The sequence below is a fragment of the Eulemur rufifrons genome, chromosome 29 (genome assembly GCF_041146395.1).
Source record: "Eulemur rufifrons isolate Redbay chromosome 29, OSU_ERuf_1, whole genome shotgun sequence".
Lineage (NCBI taxonomy): Eukaryota > Metazoa > Chordata > Mammalia > Primates > Lemuridae > Eulemur > Eulemur rufifrons.
The window spans coordinates 28,099,390-28,126,394 of NC_091011.1; the positions used below are offsets into that span (position 1 = coordinate 28,099,390).

The window sequence follows — 27,005 nt, forward strand, 5'->3', positions numbered from 1 at the left end:
AAATAAATCATGAGCTTCTTATGTGGCAGGAGCACACCAAAGACACAGGACAGTTCCATTGTTTACGTGAGCATTAAAGGGGCTGTTCTCTACGGTGTCCTCCAAATCAATAGCTTTGTGCCTGGCTCCTTTGAGAAAAGAGGCCTTTTCTTTGAAGATGACAGTTGTGACACTTACAGATTCTAAAGTGATCTCTTGGTTAGGGTAGAGAAGAAGCTTGCTTTTCGGAAGGCTGCATGAGTGTTAACATGAGTAGGATCTTTAATACCTTGGGCAGGTGACTGATTTAGGAAAGGGATATATATTTCAATGTGTTTCTGAAGTAAACACTTCATAAAGGGACCACTTGCCGTTGATTGATTAATTATGAAAATCTGTGGTTCTCTTGTCACAGTATCCCTTGCTTGGCTGTAACATGTTTATGAGACTGGGGAGGATATCCTGAACCCATAAAATTTCTTAGTGAACCATAATCTGCCTTAACCTTTGTCCCCCAAATTATTCTGGGACTCGCTTATCAGATACATAATAGAGAAGCAACTCCTTTACCAGCCCAGTGAAAAATGTGAGCAGTTGGGAAAGTCAGGGGAATAACCTACTCTGTTTCAAACGAATCGAGTCATCTTGTCCTGAATCTGTTCTTTTTCCTCAGGTGTCACCTCTGTGAAGCCCTCTCCATACCAAAGCTCCTAATCAGAATCCATCTCCCCTTCCTCTCTGTTTCTGCAGCACTTTGTCTATTCCACAGTCTAGGTCTGGCGTGTGTTGGGTGCATTCTCCACACCACTCATTCTGGCCAGAAAACCTTATCTCGGTCATTATTGTCTCCCTCCGTGGCCAGCTCAGGACTCTACAAATCGTTTGCTCAATTTATTGAGTTGATTGAATTTTCACTTACCAAACAGAATAGAAAATACACTCCCAAAGTATTTAGGCCTTTCCCAAAGGGAAAGTTGAGACCCAGTGGAGTGGAGAATGGAGGGGCCATGCCAGATGAGAAAATAGTGACATTCTGTTGTGCTGTTTATATGGAGGCTTAGAGAGAGGAGTGAGGATTTCCTTCCCTTGAAGAGTCATTGTGGGTGGAGGGAGACAGACAAAGAGAATGTATGGCATTCATCCATAAATAATGAATGATCTGCCACCAGGGGCACTTCTGGACCAAAACACACTATTTGTCAAGGGATGGCTCAAAAGCAGCATATTGGCCTCTGAGAGAGCACAGAGGCAGAAGAAAGCTATGTTGCTCTGATCCAGGCATGCAAGGACATGTCTTCGGTGCAATTCAGAGCAAATTTTAGGATGAAAAGAAACATCCAGCAGTGGTAGAGAATAAAAGGATATGATTCAGAGAGCGCTGGAATTTTTCCCCCTTTAAACGGAACAAAGAGTGACCTGGATGGTCATTTTTTGTTTTGCGATTTGTTGCATGTGTGTGAACAGTAGTAATGGTGCCTGTAAGTGAGGTGTCCATTTGGGGAGAACTTCATGTTTCTTTTTGTTTTGCGTGAGGCTTATTTCTCCTCATTGTTGGAGCTGACCTCTGCTTTGAGTTGCTTGTTTGCATGGGCCTGTGACCTCGTGTATTATGCAACTAAATCATTTGTTTATTTTGCTTCTCTTGAGACTGTTCCGAAGTATATGCATTTTTTTGTTTTTGTTCTTCAAACAGGAAAACTCCAGAGATGAAAATAGAGCTCTAGTTCATCAACTTTCCAACGAGAGTAGACTCTCCATCACTGACTCCCTGTCAGAGTTTTTTGACGCTCAGGAAGTTCTGTTATCTCCAAGCTCTTCAGAAAATGAGGTTTGAGCACTGTTTTCAGTTAGGTGCCTCAGAAATCTCTTTTGTTTCTTTGTTTGTTAACCTGTTCAGGAAACGTCCATATTTAGAAACACTAAACTCAACAGCCTCTTTCCATAATTATATTCTGACAGTCCTCTCATAAGTCACACCCAAAAAGTACAAAATGATACAATGTTAGAAGAAAAAAGTTGTAAAAGTAGAGGCTGTTGATTATTTTTTTGTTTCTGTTACTTGACTTGTTTCACTTCTTTTCAAGTACAAATTAATAATTTTGACTTCTACCTATTTAATGATGTAATATTTCTAGTACAGAGAAAAAAATTAGCATCTTATATATTTTGTCATAGAATTTGAGCTATATTAATTTATAATACATAATTTGTTTTAACTTAATACATAAAAATTATACTTTCCTAAATAGGCAGGTATGAGTTAACATTGCTGTATGTGTGTGCTAACAATTTTATCCCTTAATATAGAAGTAAGTAGTAATCTTGTTTATGCATTAATTCCCATAGAAGAGTCTTTTTTTTCACAAATAGTTCAAAGACAAATTTTACCTCCTTCTACTCAAACACTGACAAATTCTAAAAATGCAGTCTGAATTAATAAGAGTTTTTATAATAACAAAAATCTTGAGTTTACTTGCTGTTTTCCTTGCAAGAGCCAATCAAGAATTTATAAGCATTTTAATAAGAGGCATTTGCTGTGAACACCTCCTAGGCAGATTGGTGTATGGACCTCTATGAAAATAGCATCCAACAGTGTTTCTATAGATTTGTAATGTGGCACTCAAAATGTGTGATCATTAGGAATAAGGGTTTTATGAAAATCTGCCTCTTGTTTCCTCTTACGCTGTTGTATGTTATTTCTTCTTTCCTGTAGATTTCTGATGATGATTCCTACGTCAGCGACATAAGTGATAATCTTTCTTTAGACAACCTCAGTAATGATTTAGATAATGAGAGACAGACCTTGGGTAAGATTTACATTATTTGACCTCTGAAAATTTGGATTTTCACAGAATACTAGTAAGCATATATAGTTGAACCTTAAACAATGTGGGGGTTAAGGCACCAACACCTTTTGCTGTCAAGAATTCACATATAAATTTTGACTCCCCAGAGACTTAACTACTAATAGCCTACTGTTGACCGGAAGCCTTACCAATAACATAAATAGTTGATTAGCACATATTTTGTATATGTATTATATACTGTATTGTTATAATAAAGTAAGCTAGAGAAAAAATGTTAAAATCATAAGGAAGAGAAAATCTACTTAGTATTCATTAAGCAGAAGCGGATCATCATAAAGGTCATCCTTGTTGTCTTTGTGTTGCGTAGGCTGAGGAGGAAGAGGAGGGGTAGGTCTTGCTCTCTTGGAGGTGGGAGAGTGGAAGAAAATCTGAGTATAAGTGGACCCACGCAGTTCAAACTTGTGTTGTTCAAGGGTCTCCTGTACAGAGTACCTGCTGCAAGCAGAGACCTATAGCTAGTACTACATAAGGAAATTAAGACACGATCCCTACCCACAGGGTTTTATAAGCCAGGTAAGGAGACAGCACCCACATGTGAAAGATGTATTCATTCAAATAAATTTGTTCATGCAAATTTTTATTTTATAAAGCTATACCGATTATCATGTAAATATTAAAAAATAATGCAACAGATATCCCTTTTGGTCTCTCTGCAGATATATTAGAATATAGATTTTTGCTTTAGATATCTCAGGGTTTTTACAATCTAGGAATTTGATAGGGCTTATATAATGAAACGTCTTGTCTAAGAGGTAATTTAGCTTCAGATTCTTCAAGATAAGAAATTTTAAAGTAACAAACTGCTACCTCCTAGAAGTAGGGACCCCTCAAGTTATCCTAAGATGTCCCTTTATTACTGATTGATCCCAAGAGGGAAAATGATGGGCAGGAAAGGTATTTCATAGTGCTAGTTCAAACTGTGGGGTACCTGGAGTATCTGGCTAGCCCTCAGACAGTTCTAATTTAGAATGTCAGTAGGCAGGGTGAAGAGTGAAGCCTGTCTAGGAAGGTGCTCTTTAAAAGAATCTGCCCAACTGGACAGTTGTCGTCTGCATGGGTCTTTGTAGAATCAAATACTCCCAGTCTTGGTACTCATTGTGCCCTGGGGTCTCTGGGTTTGTCTGCACCATGCGTTGAATACTTAAAGGACCACCTATTTTCATATCTACACAGAGGACACATTCCGTGTCAGATACCTTTTTGATATTTCAGTGTTCCCCAGCTTAGTAAGTATGTGTGAACTATGATGAATTGTTCTTTGAATGCTAAAGAGCTGCCTTTTGGGGGACTACAATATAGGAAAAAAAGCAGGCAATTTTACCACGCTCTGAAGTAGCATCCTTTCAGTGTCCCTCCTGCTAGGCATAAGATGGTCATCATGCTGTGTATTTTGTTTGAAATGTTTCTGGGGAGATGAACCCTTTGGTGGCAAAATTTAAGAACCAATGGGTTCAGTGGAGAAGGCCAAAAATACAGGTGCAAGTTCATGTGCTATTTGTTTTTTTAGAAAAACAAGGAGGCAAATGGAAAGAAAAATGAAGGAACAATACTTACTTGGCAAAGAGTACACACACTAAACTGGTGCTCCCACCGTAGATGAGGAAGAATGACAGATGCTTAAGTCTTCCATCTTTGAGGCCATAGACAGGGAGCCAAGGGGAGCCCAGAGTGAATGGAGTGTTCAGAGGTCAAAGTTGAAAAGAGAGGACATGATGCAGAACCTAAGACTGACTGTGCTGAGTTGACAGCAGCCAGGAGAAGCTTATAGGAAGGAGGTTAGGGCTGGTTCTGTCTTTTTCCACAGCTGTTTTGCTGGCTAACCGACGTTGCCTTAGCTTGAACAAGCACTAGACAAAACCCAGTCTTCTTCTTTGTCCGTATTTGAATACTGGAAATGTGTGTCCTCCAGTTCTTCACAGAAATTCTCTGAGGAGGGGCATGATATTTCTAAACATCAATACTAGACTGAAAAGATGGGATGTAGAAATTATCCTTATGTCCCAAAGCACCGTTTTGCCTACACTGGGAAATGGGATTGGATCAAGGTCTTGATACACTGTTATTCTAGAATTTCTCTGAGCTTATAGTAAACACGAGGTATTTAGAGTGTTTCCTATTAATTTCTTCCCCATAATATCACTGGGTGCATATTAGAATCTGTTACTTCGCTTGGGGCTATGAGGAAGTTAAGTGGTTAAGAATATGGATTCAGGGACTAGACTTCCTCAGTTAACCCTGGCTCTGCCATTCACGGGCTATGTGATCTAGGACAAGTTACTTCTCTGTGCCTCATTTTCTTCATCTGTAAAATGAGGATAGTAATATTGTTTGCTTCAAGAGGTAGTTATAAGGCCAGGTGCGGTGGCTCATGCCTGTAATCCTAGCACTCTGGGAGACTGAGGCGGGTGGATCGTTTGAGCTCAGGAGTTCAAGACCAGCCTGAGCAAGAGCAAGACCCCGTCTCTACTAAAAATAGAAAGAAATTAGCTGGACAACTAAAATACATGCAAAAAAAAATTAGCCAGACATGGTGGGGCATGCCTGTAGTCCCAGCTACTTGGGAGGCTGAGGCAGAAGGATCACTTGAGCCCAGGAGTTTGAGGTTGGTGTGAGCTAGGCTGACGCCATGGCACTTTAGCCCGGGCAACAGAGTGAGACTCTGTCTAAAAAAAAAAAAAAAAAAAAAGGTAGTTATAAAGAATAAATGTGACTAATTCATGCAAAATACTTAGAAGACAAGCAAAAGCAAGATGTGTGTTAGCCATTAGTAGTATTGGTGGTAGAGTAGCATTCTTTCAAAATTTAGATTAGTGTAATGAAAGAAAATATTTTGAGACTACATGGAAAGTGTTTTTTTAAAATGACTATCATTTTCAACTACTTACCTGTGTCAGATTTTGCCCATATTAAGCAATTAAACCAAATTCAAAAATTAATTGGATGCTTAGATTAACATGAGATTGCATGGTGTGACTCCATTTTCATATTACTCTATTCATCAAAGCTGTCTCTCTTTTCACAGTGATTGACTTTATAATGACTAAATGTTAAATATTTATGCCTAATAAATAAATACATACTAGTAGAATATATTGGTGTAATGCAAAAGATTTCATTTGAAAATAGGCACATTTGAGATGGGAAAGGAATTTCAGAGCATGAAACAAAGGAAAAGATTGATACATTTATATCCCTAAAATGTGTGTGTTTCATTCATTAAAAAATTCCACGGGGTTGAGCGCAGTGGCTCAAGCCTATAATCCTAGCACTCTGGGAGGCTGAGGTGGGAGGATCACTCGAGGTCAGGAGTTCGAGACCAGCTCTGAGCAAGAGCGAGACCCCATCTCTACTAAAAATAGAAAGAAATTAGCCAGACAACTAACAACATATAGAAAAAATTAGCTGGGCATGGCGGTGCATGTCCATAGTCCTAGCTATTCAGGAGGCTGAGGCAGAAGGATTGCTTGGGCCCAGGAGTTTGAGGTCGCTGTGAGCTGGGCTGATGCCATGGCACTCTAGCCCAGGTAACAGAGCAAGACTCTGTCATAAAAAAAAAAGAATTCCATGGACTAAATTTAAAGGTAAATGCCAAATGGAGATTAAATTGTAAAACAAATATGAAAACAAAAGGTTATGGTTTTAATACATAGATAGGAAAGCAGACAATTCAGCAAAGAAGAAAGATTCCAAAGAAGAAAACACTCCAAGCCATACTAGAAATTTTTAAAATTTTGAAAGTTAAAATAAGGAGATAACACTGCCCACCTAACAGTGTTGTATAAAAATGTAAAATAAACAATGAGAAGCCAGGAAATGCCTCAGAGGACGGACATTCACATCTGTTACCCTAAATGGGAAAATCAGCACAGCTTTTTTGAAGAGCAGTCGGATCATATGAATTGAAAGTCTAAAAACATAGTTGTTGACATAGTAATCCTACTTCTTTGTATCCTAAGAAAATAATCAGAGATACGGGCCAATATCTAAGCGTATGAATACTCACTATTGGTTTTTTTGTTTGTTGGCTTTGTTTTTTTGCATCATAACAAAACATTGAAACAAATCTAAAAGTCCAACATTAGATGAATGATTCAATAAATTATGGCATATCTACAACATGGAATATTTTCACAGTCATTAAAAATGATTTAGGAGCGTATTAAATAACATGGAAAAAATACTCTTAGCTGAATAAGTAGAACATGAAAAATACAGTGTGAACTATATCGATGGAGAAAATACTAAATGAAGATATTCTAAAATATATGGCTATGATTTGGGGGTGGTGGAATAATGAATGACTATTATTTCCTATATAATATTCCTATAATAAGCACAATTGTTTTTATCAGATTTTGAAAGGATTTTCCTAAAGCTTAGTTTATAAGTTTTTATACACAGTAACCTGCTATAGGCATAGACATCTAATTTCCAGTTTTATTCTAAGCATATATGAACTACCAGGAACTTGCTTTTGAGCAGAAACTTGAGAGCCTCTCTGTGACTAAAGTCCTTGAGTTTTAGTGCATGTAATTTTTGCTATTTAACTGCTCAGAATTCTCTTGCTTATGTTCTGACTTCCAGTCATATGCTGGATAACTGAGTTTAATAGTAAAATCGAGTATTTGCTAGGTAAGGGTTTTATTCACAGATTTCTAAAACATAATAGAGTAAAATAAAAAGCTTTGTAGAGACAACCATGTCTCTCTTTCATGCAGGGCCTGTTCTCGAAAGTGGTGGGTTCGCAAAGTCCAAGAGAAGAACGTGCCTGCCGGCACCCTGCCCCAACACCAGCAACATCAGCCTGTGGAACATCCTGAGGAATAACATCGGGAAGGACCTGTCCAAGGTGGCCATGCCGGTGGAGTTGAATGAGCCCCTGAACACGCTGCAGAGGCTCTGCGAGGAGCTGGAGTACAGCGAGCTTCTGGACAAGGCCGCGCACATTCCCAACCCCCTGGAGAGGATGGTGAGGAATCCACCTTCCAATGTCACTGTCCAACCTCTGTCCCTGAGCCACAGGCTGTTCACGCGGGCCCATCAGAGCCCACACGCGCAGAGCCGAGAGGCAGCTCTCCTCCCCTCTGGTTTCCTTTTGATTGCTTCTTCCGTGGGTTCATTTCTTGGCGATGTCTGGTTCTCCTCTGCCACTCACTGTGTCGGGATTTGCCACAAGGGTGGGGGCTTCTGTGGTGGCCTTCGCCTGAGGTAGTTCTGCTCTGTGGTTCTGTGCTTTCTCTTTCTCCAAAAACCTTCCATCCGATTGTTCTGACGCGCCTGGCTGGAAAACATGTCTTTAAGGCTGTCTGCGTGTTTATTTTTACTACCCCTGGGTGGACAGAATTTAATTTCTCGAGCTGTTTTTCTCCTCCAGGGTAAATTTCCCTTGAGAATGTTTTTGTTTATTTCTGGAATTGTCCCATCAGCTCCTAGGTTTTTGGAAAATATAGTTCACAGAGGAGGTTTTTATATCAGAAAGTTAAAAAAACAAAAACCAAAAACTCATCCTGGAAAAATTCAACCTTCTGTCCTTTACTCAGTGTCACCTCCAATCACAGGTTGTTGGCTTTCAAAGGTGCTACGAAGTGTCCCTCATCCTTTCTCTGTCTTGTGGGGATGGAGAGGGCAGAAAGTCCCCAGGGGTTAAGATTAGGGACAAATCAGCCTTTTTTTTTTGACTGTGGCTGACTTTGTTCTTGGAAATTGGGTGTCTGTCCCTCTTTTTGCCTCCTCATATGTTACCTGATGAGCAGTAAGGTCATCGTATGGGATGCTGGGACATCAGTGTCCCTGGATGCAGTCTCTCCTGGGCATTGGCTGATTGACTCAATTGGAACTGGAGTGCCCCTCAGCCTCACCGGCCTAGCCATGCCAACACCCTCCCATCGACAGAGGATGCCATTCTTTTCTAAATTCTAAGCATTCTGCAGTCTTTACCGTCATTAAAACATCATTACTTCAGTGATTTGCAGATTAAGATGGAATCGGAACTACAAGCCGAGAGAGATATCCCGTAGTCATCCTACCCAGCCTCCAGGGCCTCCCTCATCAAAGAGACTGTCTCTCTTGATGCTAATGATCATCAGGGTAGGAGAGAAAAACAAGCTGTATTTTTTAAAAATCGTTGTTACTTTTCCCCAGAGAATTTTTGCTGGAAACAAAAAAGAGAGGCAAATAGCTTCCAAGGCAAGTGTTAACAGCCAATATTTGTGGACAGCTCTTTCAAGGAAACGATTGACTTTGAGGATGAAAGTGTTCTTAAAGGTGTTTCATTCTTGCAGCAATTTAGATACCCTTAGGATATTCCTCTGGTTGTTCGGTATAATTGGCCTTCGTGGAAGTTTGAGGAGAGGCTTCACGGCTCCAGCACAACCACTGGGCGGGAGCCTCACGCTGTGGATTTTGTCCACTGTGCCGCAGGTCCTGCACGCTCTCCCTCGTGTCGCCAGCCCAAAAGGAGAGGGCTTCCTTCTCCTGCCCCTCACTTCCTCCTCCTAGCATCATGAGTGACACTAGCTTCTCTTATCAGTTTTGTTATATTTTAAGTTGTGAAGGCGAATCAGGGTTGAGTCAGCGTTCCACACACAGCGTGTCACAAACATATGCGGAAGCAGAGAGGAGCAGATACCCGGGTTTCAAGAAGAGGCAGTCGCAGATGGGACTGGCTGGAGTGTAGTGAACGGGTTCTTATAAGCCACCCAGCTGCTCTAGAGCCTCCTAAGGCGTGAGGTGGCAAGCTGGGGCCTGTGTCAGGCAACACCAAAAATTTAGCAAAAGGCTAATAAGGGACATTATGTGACTGGTGAACATTTATGAAAGACACTCGGCTCTTCTTCAATACAAGAAACTTCATGAAATGTGCTGGAAGAGGAAATGTTGAGATTGTTACTACCCAACATTAAAAAGGAAACATTGCTATCAGTACTAAGGTTTAACTTTTTTGGCCAAAAAAAAAAAAAAGACAAAAATCATAATATGTCTCTTTGGTGCCTTGAGCAGGGAACTAATAAAATGCTGACAGCCTCACAGGGAGGGCTGTGAAGAGATTTGTTAATTTTATGTTCACATAAAATTTTCCTTCCTTTTTTTTATATTTCTTCTCCCCCCACCAGAAAAGAAGAATTTTAAAGTCACTGTATCCTGTGGCTTGTTTCCCAGGCTTAGAAATTAACTCTCACAGATTTTCTTTGGTCACAATGAGAGTTTACGTTTCTGTAATATCAAATTGTGAATAGCTAAAGTTATGATGGTCATCCCTGAATTTGGGGAAAAATTTGGCTTTTTTTTTTTAATATTCTTTCCCTCTCCTCCTCTAAAGCCTTGGCACCATATCAGGATTGTCAGATAATGTGAGGCGTAAACATACTGGCATCAGCTTAGCAGTTCAAAAAACAGCACAGTCCGTTTTATCAATGTCCTCATCTTGATAGCATCTCCCAACTTTTAGGCATTAAAATAAATGGACAGTTTAAAAATGTTTGGTTAATTTGTTTGTGGGCCAAAACAAACATTATTTAAACCTACAATTTTAAATCTGTTGGTTTGATTGTTTTTAAACCAAAGACAAATTGTTGGCTTTCTGCAATAAAGCCATAGAGAGGGAAATTGAGGTTTTAATTTATGTTTTTGTGAAAAATAAATTTCTTGGTGACCCAGAAATGACAAAGTTCTTTCCTTCTTGTCCTTAGGTGTATGTGGCAGCTTTTGCCATATCAGGGTATGCATCTAGCTACTTCCGAGCGGGGAGCAAGCCATTTAATCCGGTTCTTGGAGAAACATATGAGTGTATTCGTGAGGACAAGGGCTTCCGGTTTTTTTCAGAACAGGTGAATATACACTATTTTTGTTTGTTGGGAGGAGGTTGCTTACTCGTTCCACTGAATGTGCTTCTAAAATATTTATTTTCCATCTTTCGTTGGCTTCAGAGCAACTGAGATAATTACAGTGCTTTAAACATAAAGGGAGACATCTATTTCCCTTCCACCGAAACCTATCCACCACCCACGGGCATAAAGGTACTCATAATTCTTAGCACTTGCTTGGCTATATGCATAGCCAGTGAATACCCTTTCTCTTTAAAATCATTAATGAAGGGAATTTTCAAGGCATGAAGCCATTTGCCCAAACTGCAATTTTAGAGGCTTAAAATGTGCTCCGTAAGTCGATGACATCATCATTCCAGAGCATGAATGCCCCCATCAGAATGGGTAGCACCAAATAAATGTGCTAGTCTTGATTTTGATTTAAGAGGAATCATTCATTCATGTATTTATTCATTCAAATCAGTGAGTTATGTATAGAACCTATACCATGTACCTGGCACTGATCCAGATGCTAAGATTCTGCAGTGGGGTGGCGCCTAGGGGCCAGACAGGAATCCCTGTCCTCATCTAATGCATGGACAGACCTCCTACTTATGCAGCCTGAGTCCCATTAGATGTCTCCCATGTAAGAATTAGCATAGAATGATCTTCTGGAGTCAGCAGCCTAGGTTCCAATCTCAGCTCTACCTCTTGCTAGCTTTATAACCAGGGCAAGTTACTTAACTTCTCTGTGCTTTGGTTTCCCCTTTAAAGGGGAGAGATGACACTTGTATGTACCTCAAATGGATTGGTGATGATTAAATAAGAAACTGTCTACAAAGCACTTGGACCAGTATCAGAGGCACGAAGATAAATGTTGTATGGGTGTTTGCTGTCATTATTGACACATGACAGCGTAGTCTGTAACAGTGGGATGTTGGGAACATCCAAAATATCTGTCAACAAGAAATTGTTTAGCTAAAACAGAGTGTGCATGTACTGAAATACAAAATAACCCTCTCCCCTCTTGTTAAGGCAGCAATTGAGCACCTTCACTTTCTGTATATCTCTAAATATCAGCCTGGGGACACTAAACATCATCGCTTCCATATGTTTCTCTCCTCCCAATTCTTAGGACACTGAGGAAAAAAGGGGGTGGATTGCTAAAATAGTCTTTTTCTTCCTGTTATCTCGCTGCCCTCTTCATCGGTGGATTTGCATTATGGGGTTAGGAAGGGAAGGATGGTGTGGCCGAGACATTTATGAAGATGGTGCTTATCTTAGCTGTAAATGACTAGCAGTGTTTTCACGAACTCAAAGGAAAATGAATATCCAATAATAACCCAAAGCATATTGTCAGTAGCTTGCCAGTTAGAAGCTGAAACAAGAAATTAGCCACTGACTGATATTGGGGATGGAAGGGGTTAAGTCAGCAGTTAAAAGGGGTAAGATGATGTATCTGATTCAAATTCAACTGGGAGGTTATTTAAATACCGAACCTAAAATAGAATGAGAATAAATGAAAATATAATTTGGTTACCATGGTATTATATGTACTCTTGTGGAAAAAAATAAAGGCCAGAAATAGCCCCAAACTACAGCAGACAATCAGGAGAGGATGAACAGCTATAAGAAAAGAGTAGTAACGTGAGTTTGTGTAAAGCTGAGCTTCAGTCCCCCTGAGCTCTGATGGGGCAAAGCCAAATTCGGGATCTGTCCGTGTATCTCCCGTGGTGGCACAGGGGAGAAATCAGGGTTCCTGGGCACACGTGCACAAAGAGGGAAACAGGGTTACATAACTTGGTTTTAGTTCCATATAATGGATCCCAAGGAAAGGAGCAAGAAAGAGATGTGGTTATTGTTAGTAGCACAGGATGTGCGGGGTGAGGATTTGTAGACCTGCCTGCTTCAATTCCTAACTCCACATTTCACTCTGGGTGTGGTCTCATATAAGCCACTTCGCTTTCAGAGCCTTAGCTGTTTGTTCATCTGTAAAAGGGGAATGATGACACTTGGCTCATGTGCTGTAGTGGGCTTACACGAAATAACACGCCGATGTAAATGTTCAGTAAATGCCTGTTGCTCTTATATTTAGAAGGAACTTTTAAAATGCCTTTTAATACATAGTGTTAAGAATAGTAAGAGGAGTGCTAAAAAGGCAGAGATGAGCTTCAGGAATGACTTGATCAAAGAAAACTGGAAAGGCATATATCTGTTTTAATATATGTTTTGGTATATTAAAATAAAATATGCTATATCTACTCTACTAGTACAAGTGGTTTGAAGGGGACATGATGTCACTGGTGAGTCTCTAACACAAAACCGGCCATCAGGCAGCCAGGGGTTGTCATGGCTGGCTTCACCATGGTAATACCATCAGTCCTCACCATAATGGAGCTGCTTCATCCAACTGCAATTTAGCCTGATGGCCTCAGGTAGTTGGTTATTTTAATACACCCAAGAATGGAGGAGTCTCAGGGATAGATTCACATTAAGTAAGCTTACAAGAGACTGATGGATAAACTAGGATGCTACTATATGAATTAACTGTGAAAAATCAACCTGCTATGGGGACCAGAAAGCTTTGGTCAGCATGACCAGGTATGATTTTCCCATAGGCAGATTACTTGGGAAGCCAAATTATAATCATAGGTGAGTACAATGTGAAGAAGGCTGCCCTCTCCCTTAGGCATAGGAAGGGTTTGGGGCCAGGGCATTCCTGACCAGCTGGAGACGCATCAATTCAGCTCCCACCACCTACTTCTCCCCGTCTTGTTTATGCCGACCAGCTGATTCATTGTACATGAATGCCTTGTAATTTAATGCTTCTAAAGAAAATGCCAGAGCATTTATTCTGTTTCATGCTGGTACCTGCCAGTAGGGTTCTTTCTACTTCTGGTCCAGCAAACAGTCTACCTTTACAGAGACAGCATGCCTCTGCCCTCGTCCATCATGTGTAGCTGATATGCGCAAGCTTTCAGGGTTTGGAGGTTGCTTTGCTTTCTTGTGCCTCTCTACAATGAGTACAAGTTTCTGAATAAGATAATAAGCTGGGCAGGGCCCCCAAATTTATATTTTTGGCTGGAATTTTATTCTGAGGACATTGATGAAAATCGTATCTCCACGCTAAAGGACCTGGAAAGAAACAACTTGGCTTTTCTATTGCACTTTCTAGACAGCAGAGTCTGTGATTAGAAAGGTAGTGACTCTCTCTTTCCTCCCAGGCCCTGGATCTTGTTTGTGGTTTTGGTGGGTGTGTGGACGTTCAAGGTGCCAAGTATCAAGGGAAGTAGAGTAATTGCTGCTCAGAGTCCGACTACGCAGAAGCTTGCCTCTCTGTACTGGCTCTCATCTAAAAGACCCCAAAACACAGTATCAAAAGGACTCATGCGGTCAGAAGCCAGAGAAAGCATTTCTTGTTTAAATTTTTCTTAGAACAATTAAGTATTAGGTTTGTAGAGTGCTTTATGCTTTCAAGCTTGTACAGGACCTTACCCAACCCCCAGAATAGCCCCGTGCAGCAGGTAAGGCCAGGGTCAGTTACAGGTGAGGAACCAAGGCCTCCGGGATTAGAGTTTTCCAGTGTCCCTCAGCTAATGCTGGAACCCAGACCCTCTGCCTCCTCAGTGTCCTTTTTCCCTCACCCTTTTTGGGGTCTCTTGTGTAGATTTAATAGCTATGCTCAGAGCTACTGGAGTTGGTAGTGGTAGATATAAAAATTGCCTTTTTGTATACTGCTCAGTTAATGAGATTGTCCATGGCATTCTCTAAACCAGGGGCGGGGACCTGCAGCCTTGAGGACACATGTGGCCTTCTAGGTCCTTACGTGCGGCCTTTTGACTAAATCCAAATTTTACAGAACAAATCCTTTGATTTCTATTAATACATTTTTGTTCATCTTTTACATTTTTATTTTATGTTTAAAATGAACATATTTAAAATACCAAAGAATAAAATAAGTTTCAACAAAATAATCCTCCTGGATTGACCAGCACAATTAGAACATCAGTAAACTACAAGGGCTAAATTGACGGCTGCTACGCTCACAATTTAGTTCTAACTTCCCCCGCCTGACTGGTGCCACTACAGCATGAGACTGGTTGATGAGAGTTTGTGGGAGTCGAGTATGCCAGTCTGTTATTAGGTTTTGACAGTGGCACACTATACTTCTGTTTGAAGTGGAATTTGTGAATAATTGCACAGCTTGACAGTATTTTTTAATTCTGTCTGCATAACAGCCCATCATGTCAAAGAAGACCAAAAGAATGCTGAAGGAAGAAAACGGATTTTTTAATGAGGACTGGGAATTGCAATATTATCTTGTTCTGCTAAAGATAAGATGATTTGCTTGCTTTGGGATACTGCAATATCAACATTAAAGAAATGCTGTGCTCATCAGCATTATGACACTCATAAGGACCACAAATATTTTAAATTAGAGAGACAAGAAAGGTTGTATTGCAGAAATTAAAAGATGAAAAGCAAAAGCAATGACAATTCTTTCAAGCAGCAATAAGAACTGGAAATAATGGCACTGAAGCAACTTATAAAGTAGCTTTATATACTCCGGGGAAAAGGGAAGCCATTCAGTGATGCAGAAATTGTGAAAGAACGCATTGTTGAAGTTGTAGGATGCTTAGACCTTGATAACATTTCCAAGTATAAACTGCCTCTTTCAAGGAGAACCATAGCTGATCAGCAGCATGAATTAGCCTTCAACTTAACACAACAACTTCATGCAGTACTTCAAAAGGAAAATACATATTATTCAATCGCTTTGGTTGAATCAACTGATACCGCTGACTTGGCACAGGTTTTATATTCATACTTCATTTGAGTCATAACAGAAGATTGTCTTTGCTACAAAGAGTTACTTGCTTTGGGCCTTCTTGCAAACAGAATAGATACCTTCAACAACTTTTAAGATAAATGTCATGAAGTTGGAATGAATTTGAGTGTATGTACAGATCGTGCACCTTCCATGACAAGAAAACATGAAGGGCTTATTGCACAGAGAAAAATTATTAACAGATCCAGACGCTCTCATTTCTCTTCATTGTATCTTGCATCAGCAAAATCTCAGTGCTAACGCTGTCAAGTTTAGTCTCATTCTGTGTTCTCAGTTCTTGGTGTGCTCATGGCTGTAAGTAAGGCAAGCATGAGGGGAAATTTATTGAGGGGGAGCAAGATAGGGTTATAGAGCAAGAGCAAGACATAGGTTTACAAAGTGAGGTACATACACCACAGATGTCGCAGCAGAAAAAGAGTTTGGTTATGATCTGGGTCTTGTTTTATGGCGTCCAGTTAGGGACCTCCCTGTGGTTCAAATGTCACCATGGAACCACTTTAATTGGACAGTCGGGAGTCGCATGACCTGAGTTTTACTATGCATATGAGTTCTAGGTCGCTTTCCAGACTCTATCGTACCTATGCTGCTTGGCCCGTGGGCTAGAGTCCTCTGCATTCTTTTGCAGTTGGTGCGCTAAGTTCTGATTGGCAGATTCGTAGGGTGTTCCGTCCTGCACCAGATATAGCCGTTGCTTGAGACAGGATTAGGGTGGGACAGGGCCAAGATAGGGGCCTGGGGCCCACCCTTGTCCTTCTTCCCAGGTTGGGCAATTGCACTAAGGCAAGACACCCACTTTCATTCCTAGGAGACCCAGAATCCCTTTAAAATTAACAAATAGTTTTCATTTTTTTAAATTATTAAATACATAGTAGTTAGATTTTATATAATAATGTACATTTTAAAAGTACATCTATTTGAAGTTTCTTGAATGCAGCCTTATTTGATTACACCTAATTAATGTGGCCTTCCAACATGAGAATTTTCCCCACCCCTGGTCTAGACGTTTCATCCTCTAAACTCACGCAGGCCTTTGTTCTCAGCTCCCATTGCTGGCTGGGGTGTGGCTTTGCCAACGGGGAATATTCAGGAGCAAATTACAAACATTCCTATCCCATGTTCTCACCTGCTGCTGGTTCCATCTTCTGGGCTTTTCTTTGTGCCAGGAAATCTGCTTCAGCCCTGGCTTTCTACATAAGCCCAGAAAAGGGGGAATTCAGAAAGAATTCACTTTCTCTCCTTATGGGCCAGCATCCTGCCAGCAGGTTATTCCTGCATCCTGCTGCCACCTGGCAGAGCTGACACACACGCAGGTGTTGAGCTTTATCAAGAGAATGGATGGGTCAGAAAACTCATTTCAGTTAGCTATGCTTCAATTTTTGTCCCTCTGGGAAAGGGTTGGTGTCAAAAGGAAATGCAATTAAGCTGCAACCTAAAAGTAGCTTTTCCTAATTACATGAAACTTCAGTTGTCCAGATCATTGCTCAAATCATTTTAACCATTTACCCACCCAGCCATATACTGTTGAGAGTTTGTGTCAGACAAGCTGAATGCAGTTATAAAAAGTTACTAAAATGTAAGAGACTCAAATGAAGTCTCTTTTCCTTTGTTCCTTAGGCTCAGCCCTTCTCCCTTTCCTGTTACAAATTTGGAGGACACTGAACATATTCTTGGACAGAAATAGATACCACACTCATCCCTTCTCTCCGTGCACACTTATGTCACCTCTCTGAGTAGTCCTTTTATCTACTAATAGGCAGAGTTTATTTACTACTGATTAAAGTGGTATCTCATTTAAAGACACTATCAGAGGGGAAATTCAAACTATTCAAATAAAACTAGCAATAAATCAAACATAAGACAACTAAACCATTGTTTTGTGGTTTTCTACATGTCTAGATCAAGTCATCACTTAATGTGTTTTTGTTTTAGTTTTTTGCAAGAAGCCATGTATGTGTTCATGAGATAAGTGATTTACTCTGAACAGAGTGGAAGAGAAAATAATATGCAATTGCATTCTCCCAAAAATCAGGCCAGTATCTTGGGCATCATCCTTCGTAGCTTATTCTCTCACAATCCATGTCCTTTCCATCAGCAAATCCTGGGGTCTCCTTCCAGAGGCCTTCCTTCCAAAGCCAGCCATTTTCACTATCTCCCCCACAGGTGCTGGCCACCTAGCCCAAGCCACCTCAATCAATGACTGGCATTATTGCAATGGACTCATTAACTGGTCTCTTGTCTCTATTGCCAATTAATTCCTCATCCAGCAATCAGAGTGATTGTTTTAAACAGAAGCGACATCTGCTCTACAGCCTCCAGCAACTTCCCAACTCACCTGGAATAACATCCAAAGTCCTGGACGTGTCCCACAAAGCCCTCCAAGACCCTGCCCCCACATACCACGCCTCTCCCACCTCCCCCTCATTCAGCTTCAGCCACACTGGCCTTCTTGCTTCTCCTGATTCTTATCAGGCATTTTCCAGCCCTTGGTGTTTGCTGCATCCTCTGCTAGGGGTGTGCTTCTCCCAGATAGCTGCATGGTTAACTTCATATTTCTCTGAGCCTCGGAGGTTTCCATTATTCAAGAGTCCTGCCCCTCCCCCCATCTGAACAACATTCCTACATACTGTCCCCCCAGCCACACTCCCTGCTTTATTTTCCTTAACACATATTTGCTGTTGACAAATTGTGTGCTTATTTGTGTGTTGTCCATACTAAATATAAACTTCCATACTAAAATATAAACTCCATCAGGGGGAGGGGTTTTGTTTCTTTTGTTTATCATTGTAGCCCCAGGGACTAGGATGGTGCCTGACACATCAGAGGTGATCAGTAAGTGCTTGATGAATGACCTGGGAAGAATGGCCACTCGGTCCCCCCTGGATGACTGGTATTTGCTCTCTCTTCCATAAGCTGCCATGTGCTGCTCTAGGACGTCAGGAACTAGGGGACTAGATAATTACCTCTCTGGACAGAAGCAGGGTAGAAATGGTGTATTTAATAAGGGATGTTTTTCTAGATCTAAAAAAGAAAAGCTTACAAGATATACAAATGCTGAAATATATCCTTTCCCCATCCACTTCTCCTTTAACCTCTTATATAAAGTGCATTCAAAGCGTAAATCAGAAATGATCAGGTCAGGGTGAAGCAAGGCCTCAGCTGTACAAATAAATTGTAAATTTCATGAATTCTTTTTTTTTATTTCAAAGTAGTAAGGGGGTACAAATGTTTTTGGTTACACGGATAGCTTTAGTAGTGCTTAAGTCATGGCAATAGGTGCGCCCATCACCGAACTCGTGTTCGTTGTATCTGTTAGGTAGGTTTTTGCCCCGCCACTCCTCCCAAATGACATGAATTCTTAAGTGCCAGGGGAACCGTATTGAGGCCTGTAGAAAGATACATATTTTATCCTATAAATATTTGCATAAGAAAAATCATACACACTTATTTTTTGAATGCTTGGGCATCCTCACCCATCAGGCATTGCTCCTCTTTGACTGGAGAGGAAGTGATGGAGAGGGACGCTAACAAACCAGCCTAAACTGGATTTATCCAGCAGGCTAGCAGGAAGCGTCTGTGCCAGGGCTAGGTCAGTTCAGACTGCAACGCATCCACTGTCCTTTCTTGCCTCCGTTAAGGCGTAAGGAGAATAGAGACTCAACCAAATCCCACACTAACAAAGACAGGTTAGATTGTGTTCATTATTCTCCACTCTAGTAGATTTTAGAAAGATTGCCATGAACAAAGATAAATGGTTAACCATGAATTACCCTTTCTGTGGGAATTCAAGTTAATCAAAGCCTCAGTGTAATCTTTTCAAATTGGCCAGCATCCTCTGCCGCCTTTGATGCCAAGATTGGAAGAAGACACTCAGAGCAGATGTTAGGATCAGAGAATTTTGAAGCCAAGAGGGATTCTCAGACTTCATTTTACAAAGAAACAAATGAGATTCAGGTTGGAAAGGTCAGATTCAAAAGAAGATATGTTCTCTGAATATCCATGAGAAGGGACCTTAATGATGTGTCATGGCATTGAGGGGGAGGGACAAGAGCCCAACTCTGAGAGCAGCCACAGGAAACATTCAGAAAAGAACTGGATCTGGAATCAGAGGAGTGAGGGGTGAAGGGCTGCCTTTGTCACTTGTTAATAGTGTAGCATTGGGCAAGCTCTTTGCTGGACAGAACCCCTGTTTCCAAATTTATAAAATAAGGCTAACAAAGATACAAGGTTACCAGAAGAATTTAATGGAAATGCATTCATAAAAAAATCAAAATGTAGTCTCTGCCTAATCCACATCAGCGTATGACCCTGGACACTTGACATGTCATCTTTTTTCAGTTGGCCACGTCAGTGGTATTAGCTTTATTTCACAGATGAGGTAACGGGGACCGAGAGGATTAAGAAACTTGCTCAAGGTCATACAGCCAGCAGGTGGCATTGCAGTCAGGACCCAGCTCTGTGGGACCACAAAAAGCTCTCCCTTGTTCCCTGACACTAGTACAGCAGGCGGCAGATGCTCCAGAAACGCTTCAGGAATAAATACCCGTTGTGAGGAAATAAAAATAAAGCGTCCATGTAAATTTCCCCAGAAAGCTTTGTAGACTTCTTAAAGCAGCGTGGACCAAATACAATGCCATTCTCAAAGGCTGGTGTAAACCATAAAGAAATAAGCAAAATCATTGATGTTTGAATGTTGAGATTGATTCATTCAGATAACATCTATTGAACCCATCTAAAGGTGCTCTGATGGACATTGATTCACTAATCTAACACAATAGTTTTTAAAAAATCAAAGTGGGTTTTTATGGGATGTGTGTATACAATACAGCTTCTCTTATAATTCATGTGGACAGTATATTTTATACCTGTTTTGTGGAATTTAAAATTATTACAGAAGAAGTATATGGTTTTTATATATTGTATTTTGCTTTGATATTTACACCTATAAAGATGCCAAATTCTCAGTCAAGGCTATAATGCTCTCCTCACCCATTACTACATTGTTTCTGTGGGATAAATATAATTTACTTTATTATAATCCACTTTAAAATATGTCTGTATTACAGAGGAGTGGAATATTCCATAGCTCTTCTCCCACTCCACAGTGGGACGTGGGGCTTGTTTTGCCTGATTTGGTTTTTTGTGGGTTTTTTGGTGTTTTATTTTTTTTTTATTTTTTGAGACTGGGTCTTGCTATGTTGCCCAGGCTGGCCTCAAACTGCTGGCCTCAAGCAATCCTCTCACCTCAGCCTCCCAAGTAGCTGGGATTACAGGCACGCACCACCACCATGCCCTGATTAAGTTTTATGTGATCCTATAGTTTCAAAGTTATCTCCATTGTTTTCATTGAGAGCCAACTAGTGAGGGAAAGAAGGAGGAAGATGCAACATTTTTTTAAATAAAAAATGATGACAAAAAGAAAGCAGAGAGTTACACTATAGGAGTTAGGTTTCTGAAGTCAGTGCTTGAAGTGAAAATTGCCCTTGAAAATCCCACAGGCACAGTGAGAGGCTCGCATTCCTAGGAGGCACGTGGGATCTAGGACCAACCAAAGCACAGTACGTTGCATCGCCTACCTCACGTTGTAGCTGGCAGTCATGTTCACTGAGTAGCTGAAAGATACCCACACTATTCAAATTTTTGTCTCTACTTTTCTTTGGCCCAGGCTGGCATGGTTGGAATCCCATCCATTAGATGTGGGTATGGCATGCATGACTCTGGGCTGTCCCATCCTGGCAGTGTCCTCCTAGAGCCTTGGCACACGGGAGTGGTTTCCAAACCATGTTCCTCAGCTTGGTTGAGGGGCCGGAGCAAGGCGAGTGGCTATGGATCTGTCACCCACTGCCCTCCCCTCCTCCCTAACCCTCACATACCTGTTCCTTTCAAGCAGGGCTCAGCATTCTGAGTTCTTGATGTGTTTGAAAACAGAGGGCAGCTGCTTAAAACTTTTTTTTTTGAAGCTTGAAAATCATTGAGGTTAACCCAAACTGCTGAGTTTACCGCTACTTCTTCCCTATCAGTGTGGTTTGGGAAATATTACTTCATCTTTCTGGTTGCAGTCTCCTTGTTTATATAATATGAAGGCTTTGCGCTAGATACTCTAAATGGAAGACATCTCTGCTAAGAACTGGCTAAATCAGAGAAATTTCTGGAAACACCACTGGCAGCATGACTCTGGTTTCACTAGTGCTAAATTATAATCACAGCCCAAAGGCCTCTGGCTGCACCACGAATGTTACTGAGATAATCAGGAAGGAGACCTGAGGGGGCCGTTTTCTCTTTAGCTTCTTCATTACTGAACAAAACAAGTAATGACCCTTTGCCAAAAGGCAGTCTCTGTTACAGAGGAGTCTCTCTTCTGGAATGTACTTACTTATTTACTCAAGATATTTTTTATCCTGACAAAAAATAAATAACACTTTTTTTCTTACCAGTTGACTAACATTTCCTCACCAATTGTGCTTTTAGCTCTTTTTTAATAGAAACATTATGGTTATTAGAGGAGTTATCTTGTGTCGATCTTCTTATAGGTGATTTGAAAACAGGCTGGCCATTGTCATGCTGAGTTTTCAAGAGTTAAACCTTCTGAACGGGAGGAAGAGTATTTTGTGTTGCTTAGAAATAGCGTGTTAAAATACTTGCCATTTGACATCTTAATGAAAACATTTGCAGGTACTTGTAGAACAACTAAGACTTTTGACATTGGTATGTCGGATCATATGGTTTATGTATGGGCAGGCCTCAAAAGTCCCTGTTATTATTTTCACGGCTTTCAAAATGGGTCTCAGTCTCAATGCTCATCACTCAGTCTCCATCCTGGCCTTCCTCCCACGGATGCTCCTGGAGGCTTTTTCTCACCCTTGATAAACGTGACAAGCCGGAGCTGACTGTATCAGGAGCGCCCTCTTGAGGACAGACTTATTGAAGGAAACTAAAGAAGTCTGCAGTGAAGCACAGCGTGTTGTGTTACATCTCAGGGCAGGGGCGAAGGAATGGATTTCCTGGCACACAAAGATTCATTCATTTTTTATTTTTTTGGCATTTGTTTCCATCAGGTCAGCCACCACCCACCTATCTCTGCGTGTCATGCTGAGTCTGGAAATTTTGTTTTCTGGCAAGGTAATGTACTATATACTTGACCTCCATCATTTTGTATAGTTTTATGGATTTATTTTATCCAAGAATTGCTATAAATGCTTGCTAATATCAAAAGTGGTCCTTGGACTTGGGCCTGGTGAGAAAGATCTGCACCACTTGCTCTCACCTCGTTTCTGAACAATAATTGGTATTTTTCAAATATTAACTGATATCAAGAATTTTTAATTGAATATTAATTGATATCAAGTATTCAGGGGATTGTTTAGTTTTTACCTTTTAAAAAAATTCCTAATCTTTATCTGAGCCACCACCATTTATTCCTGTGCCTTTTTCTCTATCTGATTTCACAACCACTTGGAATGTCGCCCCATTTCAAGAGATACTAAATATTTACAGTTGTTTATCAGAGTGTAGACAGCAGAGGGGTTTTTTTTTGCTTTTGAAATTTTTAATTATTTATTTCTGAAAGTACATTTTTTACATTGTTGACTTTTCATTTTCAAAGTGGTTCTTAAAATTTTATTCAGTTTATATTTTGAATTGGAGGGTAGGTGGGTAAGTTTTTCTCAAGAATAAATAAGGCTTCATATATTTCCTAGATGCATTAATTAATTTTGTTAACATCTTTATTTATTCAATGAAGAACTATAGAAAGAAAATAGGAGCATCTTGGGTTTTCAAACAGTGAGCACATATCAATTTTTAAAACATTTTTCTCTGCTAACAGCGATATCACACATTGCCTTTACAAACACACAGACACATACACCTGTAAAATTTTAAAAGTACAAAAGAATATACTGTAATAACCTCCCCCATCCCCTTTCCCAGCTACCCAGTTCCTCTCTCAATCAGTATTACCAGTTTAAAGTTACAAGTACCATGGATTTCTTTCTTCATCTTTGCCATTAAAGTTTAAAATTGAAGCTTGACTTGAAACTTCTCTGACTGTCACCAAAACCCTCTGGAAATAATTCTCATAAGCTCCCTAACTTCCTATTTACTAAATCCCATTGACACTATAAGCACCTCTTTTTTGATTTTTAAAGTTATATATTTTTAATGGGAGGGGTCTTCTCAAAGTAATTCCTGTGTGTTCCCTACGTTACACAGTTCCCTTCTCAGCTCCATCCTCTTCAGCCTTTTCCTGGGCAATCCCACCTATTTCCATAGGCCCATGACTCACAAATCTTGCTTTTTAACCAAGCTGACATTTCTCTGCCTTTTAATTAGGGTTTCTAAACCATTTACATTTATTGTGATTATAGATGTAGTTGGGTTTAAATCTGCCCTCTTGTTACTTGTTTTCTGTTTGTCACATCTGTTCTTTGTTCTCCTTTTCTGCCTTCTTTTGGGTTGAGTACTTTTTATAATTCCATTCATCTCCTATGTTAGCCTATTAGCTATACCTCTTTGTTTTGTTTCTTAATTGTTACTTGAGAATTCATATTATATATCTTTAATGTATTACAATTTATCATCAAGTAGTATTATGCTACTTCATGTATAGTATAAGAAACTTACAAAAGTATACTTCCATTTCCCCTCTCCCAATCTTTGTGCTATTCTTGACATACATTTCACTTATGTATGTTATAAGCCCTATAATACATTATTATTATTTTTGCTTTAAACAGCCAGTTATCTTTTTTATTTTGATAACAATTTTAGGGAGATTATAGACCATACAATTCATCCATGTGAAGTATACAATTCATTGTTTTCTGTTATAGTCACAGAGTTGTACAATCATCAGCACAGTTAATTTTAGAATATTTTCATCACTCCAAAAAGAAACCACTTTTGGAAATACCCAGTTCCCCATTTCCTTCAACATCCCTTAGTCTTAGGCAATTACTAATTTACTTTATGCCTCTATAAATTTGCCTACTTGGGGCATTTTGTATAAATAGGATCATACAATATGTGGCCCAGGGGCTTCCCTGGTCCCAGCCCCACCTCTCTCACCTGGACGACAGCCATGCCCCCTCCTGGCCTCCCTGATTCCAACGGTCTGTATGTCCTCAGTGTGGCAGCCAGACAAAATCCACTTTACTGTTGTTTTATTCCCTGTCTCCTCTGTTGGTATCACCGTTCGTGCAAGTTAGAAAAATCTGACATTACTCATAAATTCTCCCATTTTTTTTCTCAATCCGTATCTAATTTTGTCACCTGGTTCTGTGTATTTCTACTTTTTTAACATTTTGGGAATCACTCACTTCCACTCCATCCCGTCTTAGTTCACTTCGTCCCTGTTTATCCCCTGGCAACAGCAATAGCCTCTTAACTGGTTGCCTTGCTTCTAATCTCTCCTACCCCTGTTCCATTCTCCACATTGCTTCCAATTGTTTTTGCAAGGTCTGTATCTAATCACATCAGTTCCCTGTTTGTTTTCACCCAGTGCACACAAACCAGACTGCTTAGCCAGGCTTGTAAGGTGCACTGTTATTTGTTCTCAATCTGATTTTCTACTCTTTTCTCTAGACAATTTCAGACCTACAGGACAGAACCATACTATGTTCTCTTACACCTCTGTCCCCTTGTGGGTGCTATTTCTTTTACCTTAAATTGCGTTTTCTCTTCTGGTAAACTCCTGCACATTCTTCAAAGTCCTGTTTAAATGGCCCCTTCTGACAAGTCTTTTTTGATGCCTTCCCCAAGCATGTTCATTCCTTCTCTCTGGTTCTATTTCACCTTATAACACACTCAGTCAAAGCTGGCACCTGTCTATGTGGCTACTGCTTGTTTCCATTTCTCTCTGCCTTTCATGCTGTTAACATGAGGGAAGGACTTTATATTGTAATTTGAATTTCCCTGATTCTATTCCAGGTACCCAGTTGGTACTTATATTTCATGAAAAGTTACCCTATACAATAATTGATCTGCTTATGAAGAGGTTGTACTATGTAGTGATTCATCATTTATTTAGGCTAAAAACTGTTTGATCTACCTACCTCTCCTCCTAAATATGTAATATTTGGTATTTCATTTCAGATGTGAGATGGAAAAACAAATTCTGGGGCAAATCCATGGAAATTGTTCCAATTGGCACAACACATGTGACTCTGCCAGCGTAAGTTCTTCTTCTGTAGTTAGGAACTTTATAGAATTTAGGGCCAGGATTTCGCTTTGGGAAAGGACGCTCACCATCCTCCCCATGGCATTGAGTGTATGTTTTTTTCTTTCAATCTGTTTGACAGTAGGTTTAAATCTTCCTCATTTTGGCAATCTCACATTTTTCCCCCTGAAATGGAAATGTCTCCGGGAGATCAAAGTTCCCTGAATAGAAGCTTTTTAAAAACTCATTTCCATTTCCTAACAAGACTAAGAACGGCAGTTTTTCTTTAGCATCGTTGTCCTGCCTTGCTGTCAGAATTCTTTTTGAGAAAGATGTGACCGTGATCGTATAGGGAGGATTGATGCTATGCATACAGCAAAATGGTTATGAGCGGGGACTCTGGAAGCAGACTGCAGAGGTTCACACGCTTGCTCTGCCACTTGCTGTGATAATTGTGAATTCCTGGGTGAGTTGCTTCACCTTTTTGGTCACCAGTTCCCTCATCTGTAAAATGGGGATAATAAACCACCTCCTTCATAGGGCCATTGTGAAGATTAAACAGATAATATATGTAAAGCACTTAAAATAGTACTTGGCACATAGCATGTGCATTGTAAATATCTGGTCTTATTACCATTTCCTCATAAGTATTATTTAACTCCATAAGTAATATCTGAATAATTTCTCATCATAAAAGATGCAGGAAATGTGTGTACCAAATTGTATAAACCCCCCACACCTTTCTCATGCCCACTTCCTTTCCTAGTTCAGCAACTTTAGACAAGTCGCCTCTGGCTCTGAATTGCCTCCTCTGTCAAGAGGGAGTAGATTGCTCCAGGAGGCCACCAGCTCCTCGTGAAGCCTCTGGCAGCTTCCAGAGTACTAGTGTGACTGTTGCCATCTTCTGTGGCATGCACACTGCCTCGGAGAGTAGAGGCTTGTAGAGCACCCAGCATGGTGTAGACAGTCAGTGTTGGTTCTGTGAATGAAGGAATCAGTGATTCCTCATGTGATTTATTTTATAGCATAGCAGTGTTTATTTGTATTTGCTGCTGGCTCCTCTGGGAATTGATACTTTTACTTTTCCCTTCTTTATTTAGTTTTGGAGATCACTTTGAGTGGAACAAAGTGACCTCTTGCATCCATAACATCTTAAGCGGACAGAGGTGGATTGAGCACTATGGAGAGATTGTCATCAAGAACCTGAGTGACGATTCCTGCCACTGCAAAGTGAATTTTATAAAGGTAATTCTGGTGGCTCTCTGTCTCTGAAGGGCGGGCAGAGCCGGGGTCTCGGAGCACAGGGCGTTTTGGGGGTTTTTCACCTTCACCTTTGTGCCAGCGGACAAACAGCC

The 27,005-nt window shown here is 40.4% G+C and overlaps 1 protein-coding gene across 4 annotated transcripts in view; it reads left to right on the forward strand.

Annotated features, from left to right (window-relative positions):
- The window catches only part of OSBPL3 (oxysterol binding protein like 3), a 153,869-nt gene that overhangs the window by 111,049 nt on the left and 15,815 nt on the right, over nucleotides 1-27,005 (forward strand). For all 4 annotated transcript variants that reach the window (XM_069462543.1, XM_069462545.1, XM_069462544.1 and 1 more), the window contains 7 exons: nucleotides 1,673-1,807; nucleotides 2,693-2,786; nucleotides 7,565-7,815; nucleotides 10,535-10,672; nucleotides 22,550-22,613; nucleotides 25,587-25,665; nucleotides 26,751-26,895. In XM_069462543.1, coding sequence (XP_069318644.1) covers nucleotides 1,673-1,807; nucleotides 2,693-2,786; nucleotides 7,565-7,815; nucleotides 10,535-10,672; nucleotides 22,550-22,613; nucleotides 25,587-25,665; nucleotides 26,751-26,895 — 906 coding nt within the window. The remainder of the gene's footprint in view (nucleotides 1-1,672; nucleotides 1,808-2,692; nucleotides 2,787-7,564; nucleotides 7,816-10,534; nucleotides 10,673-22,549; nucleotides 22,614-25,586; nucleotides 25,666-26,750; nucleotides 26,896-27,005) is intronic.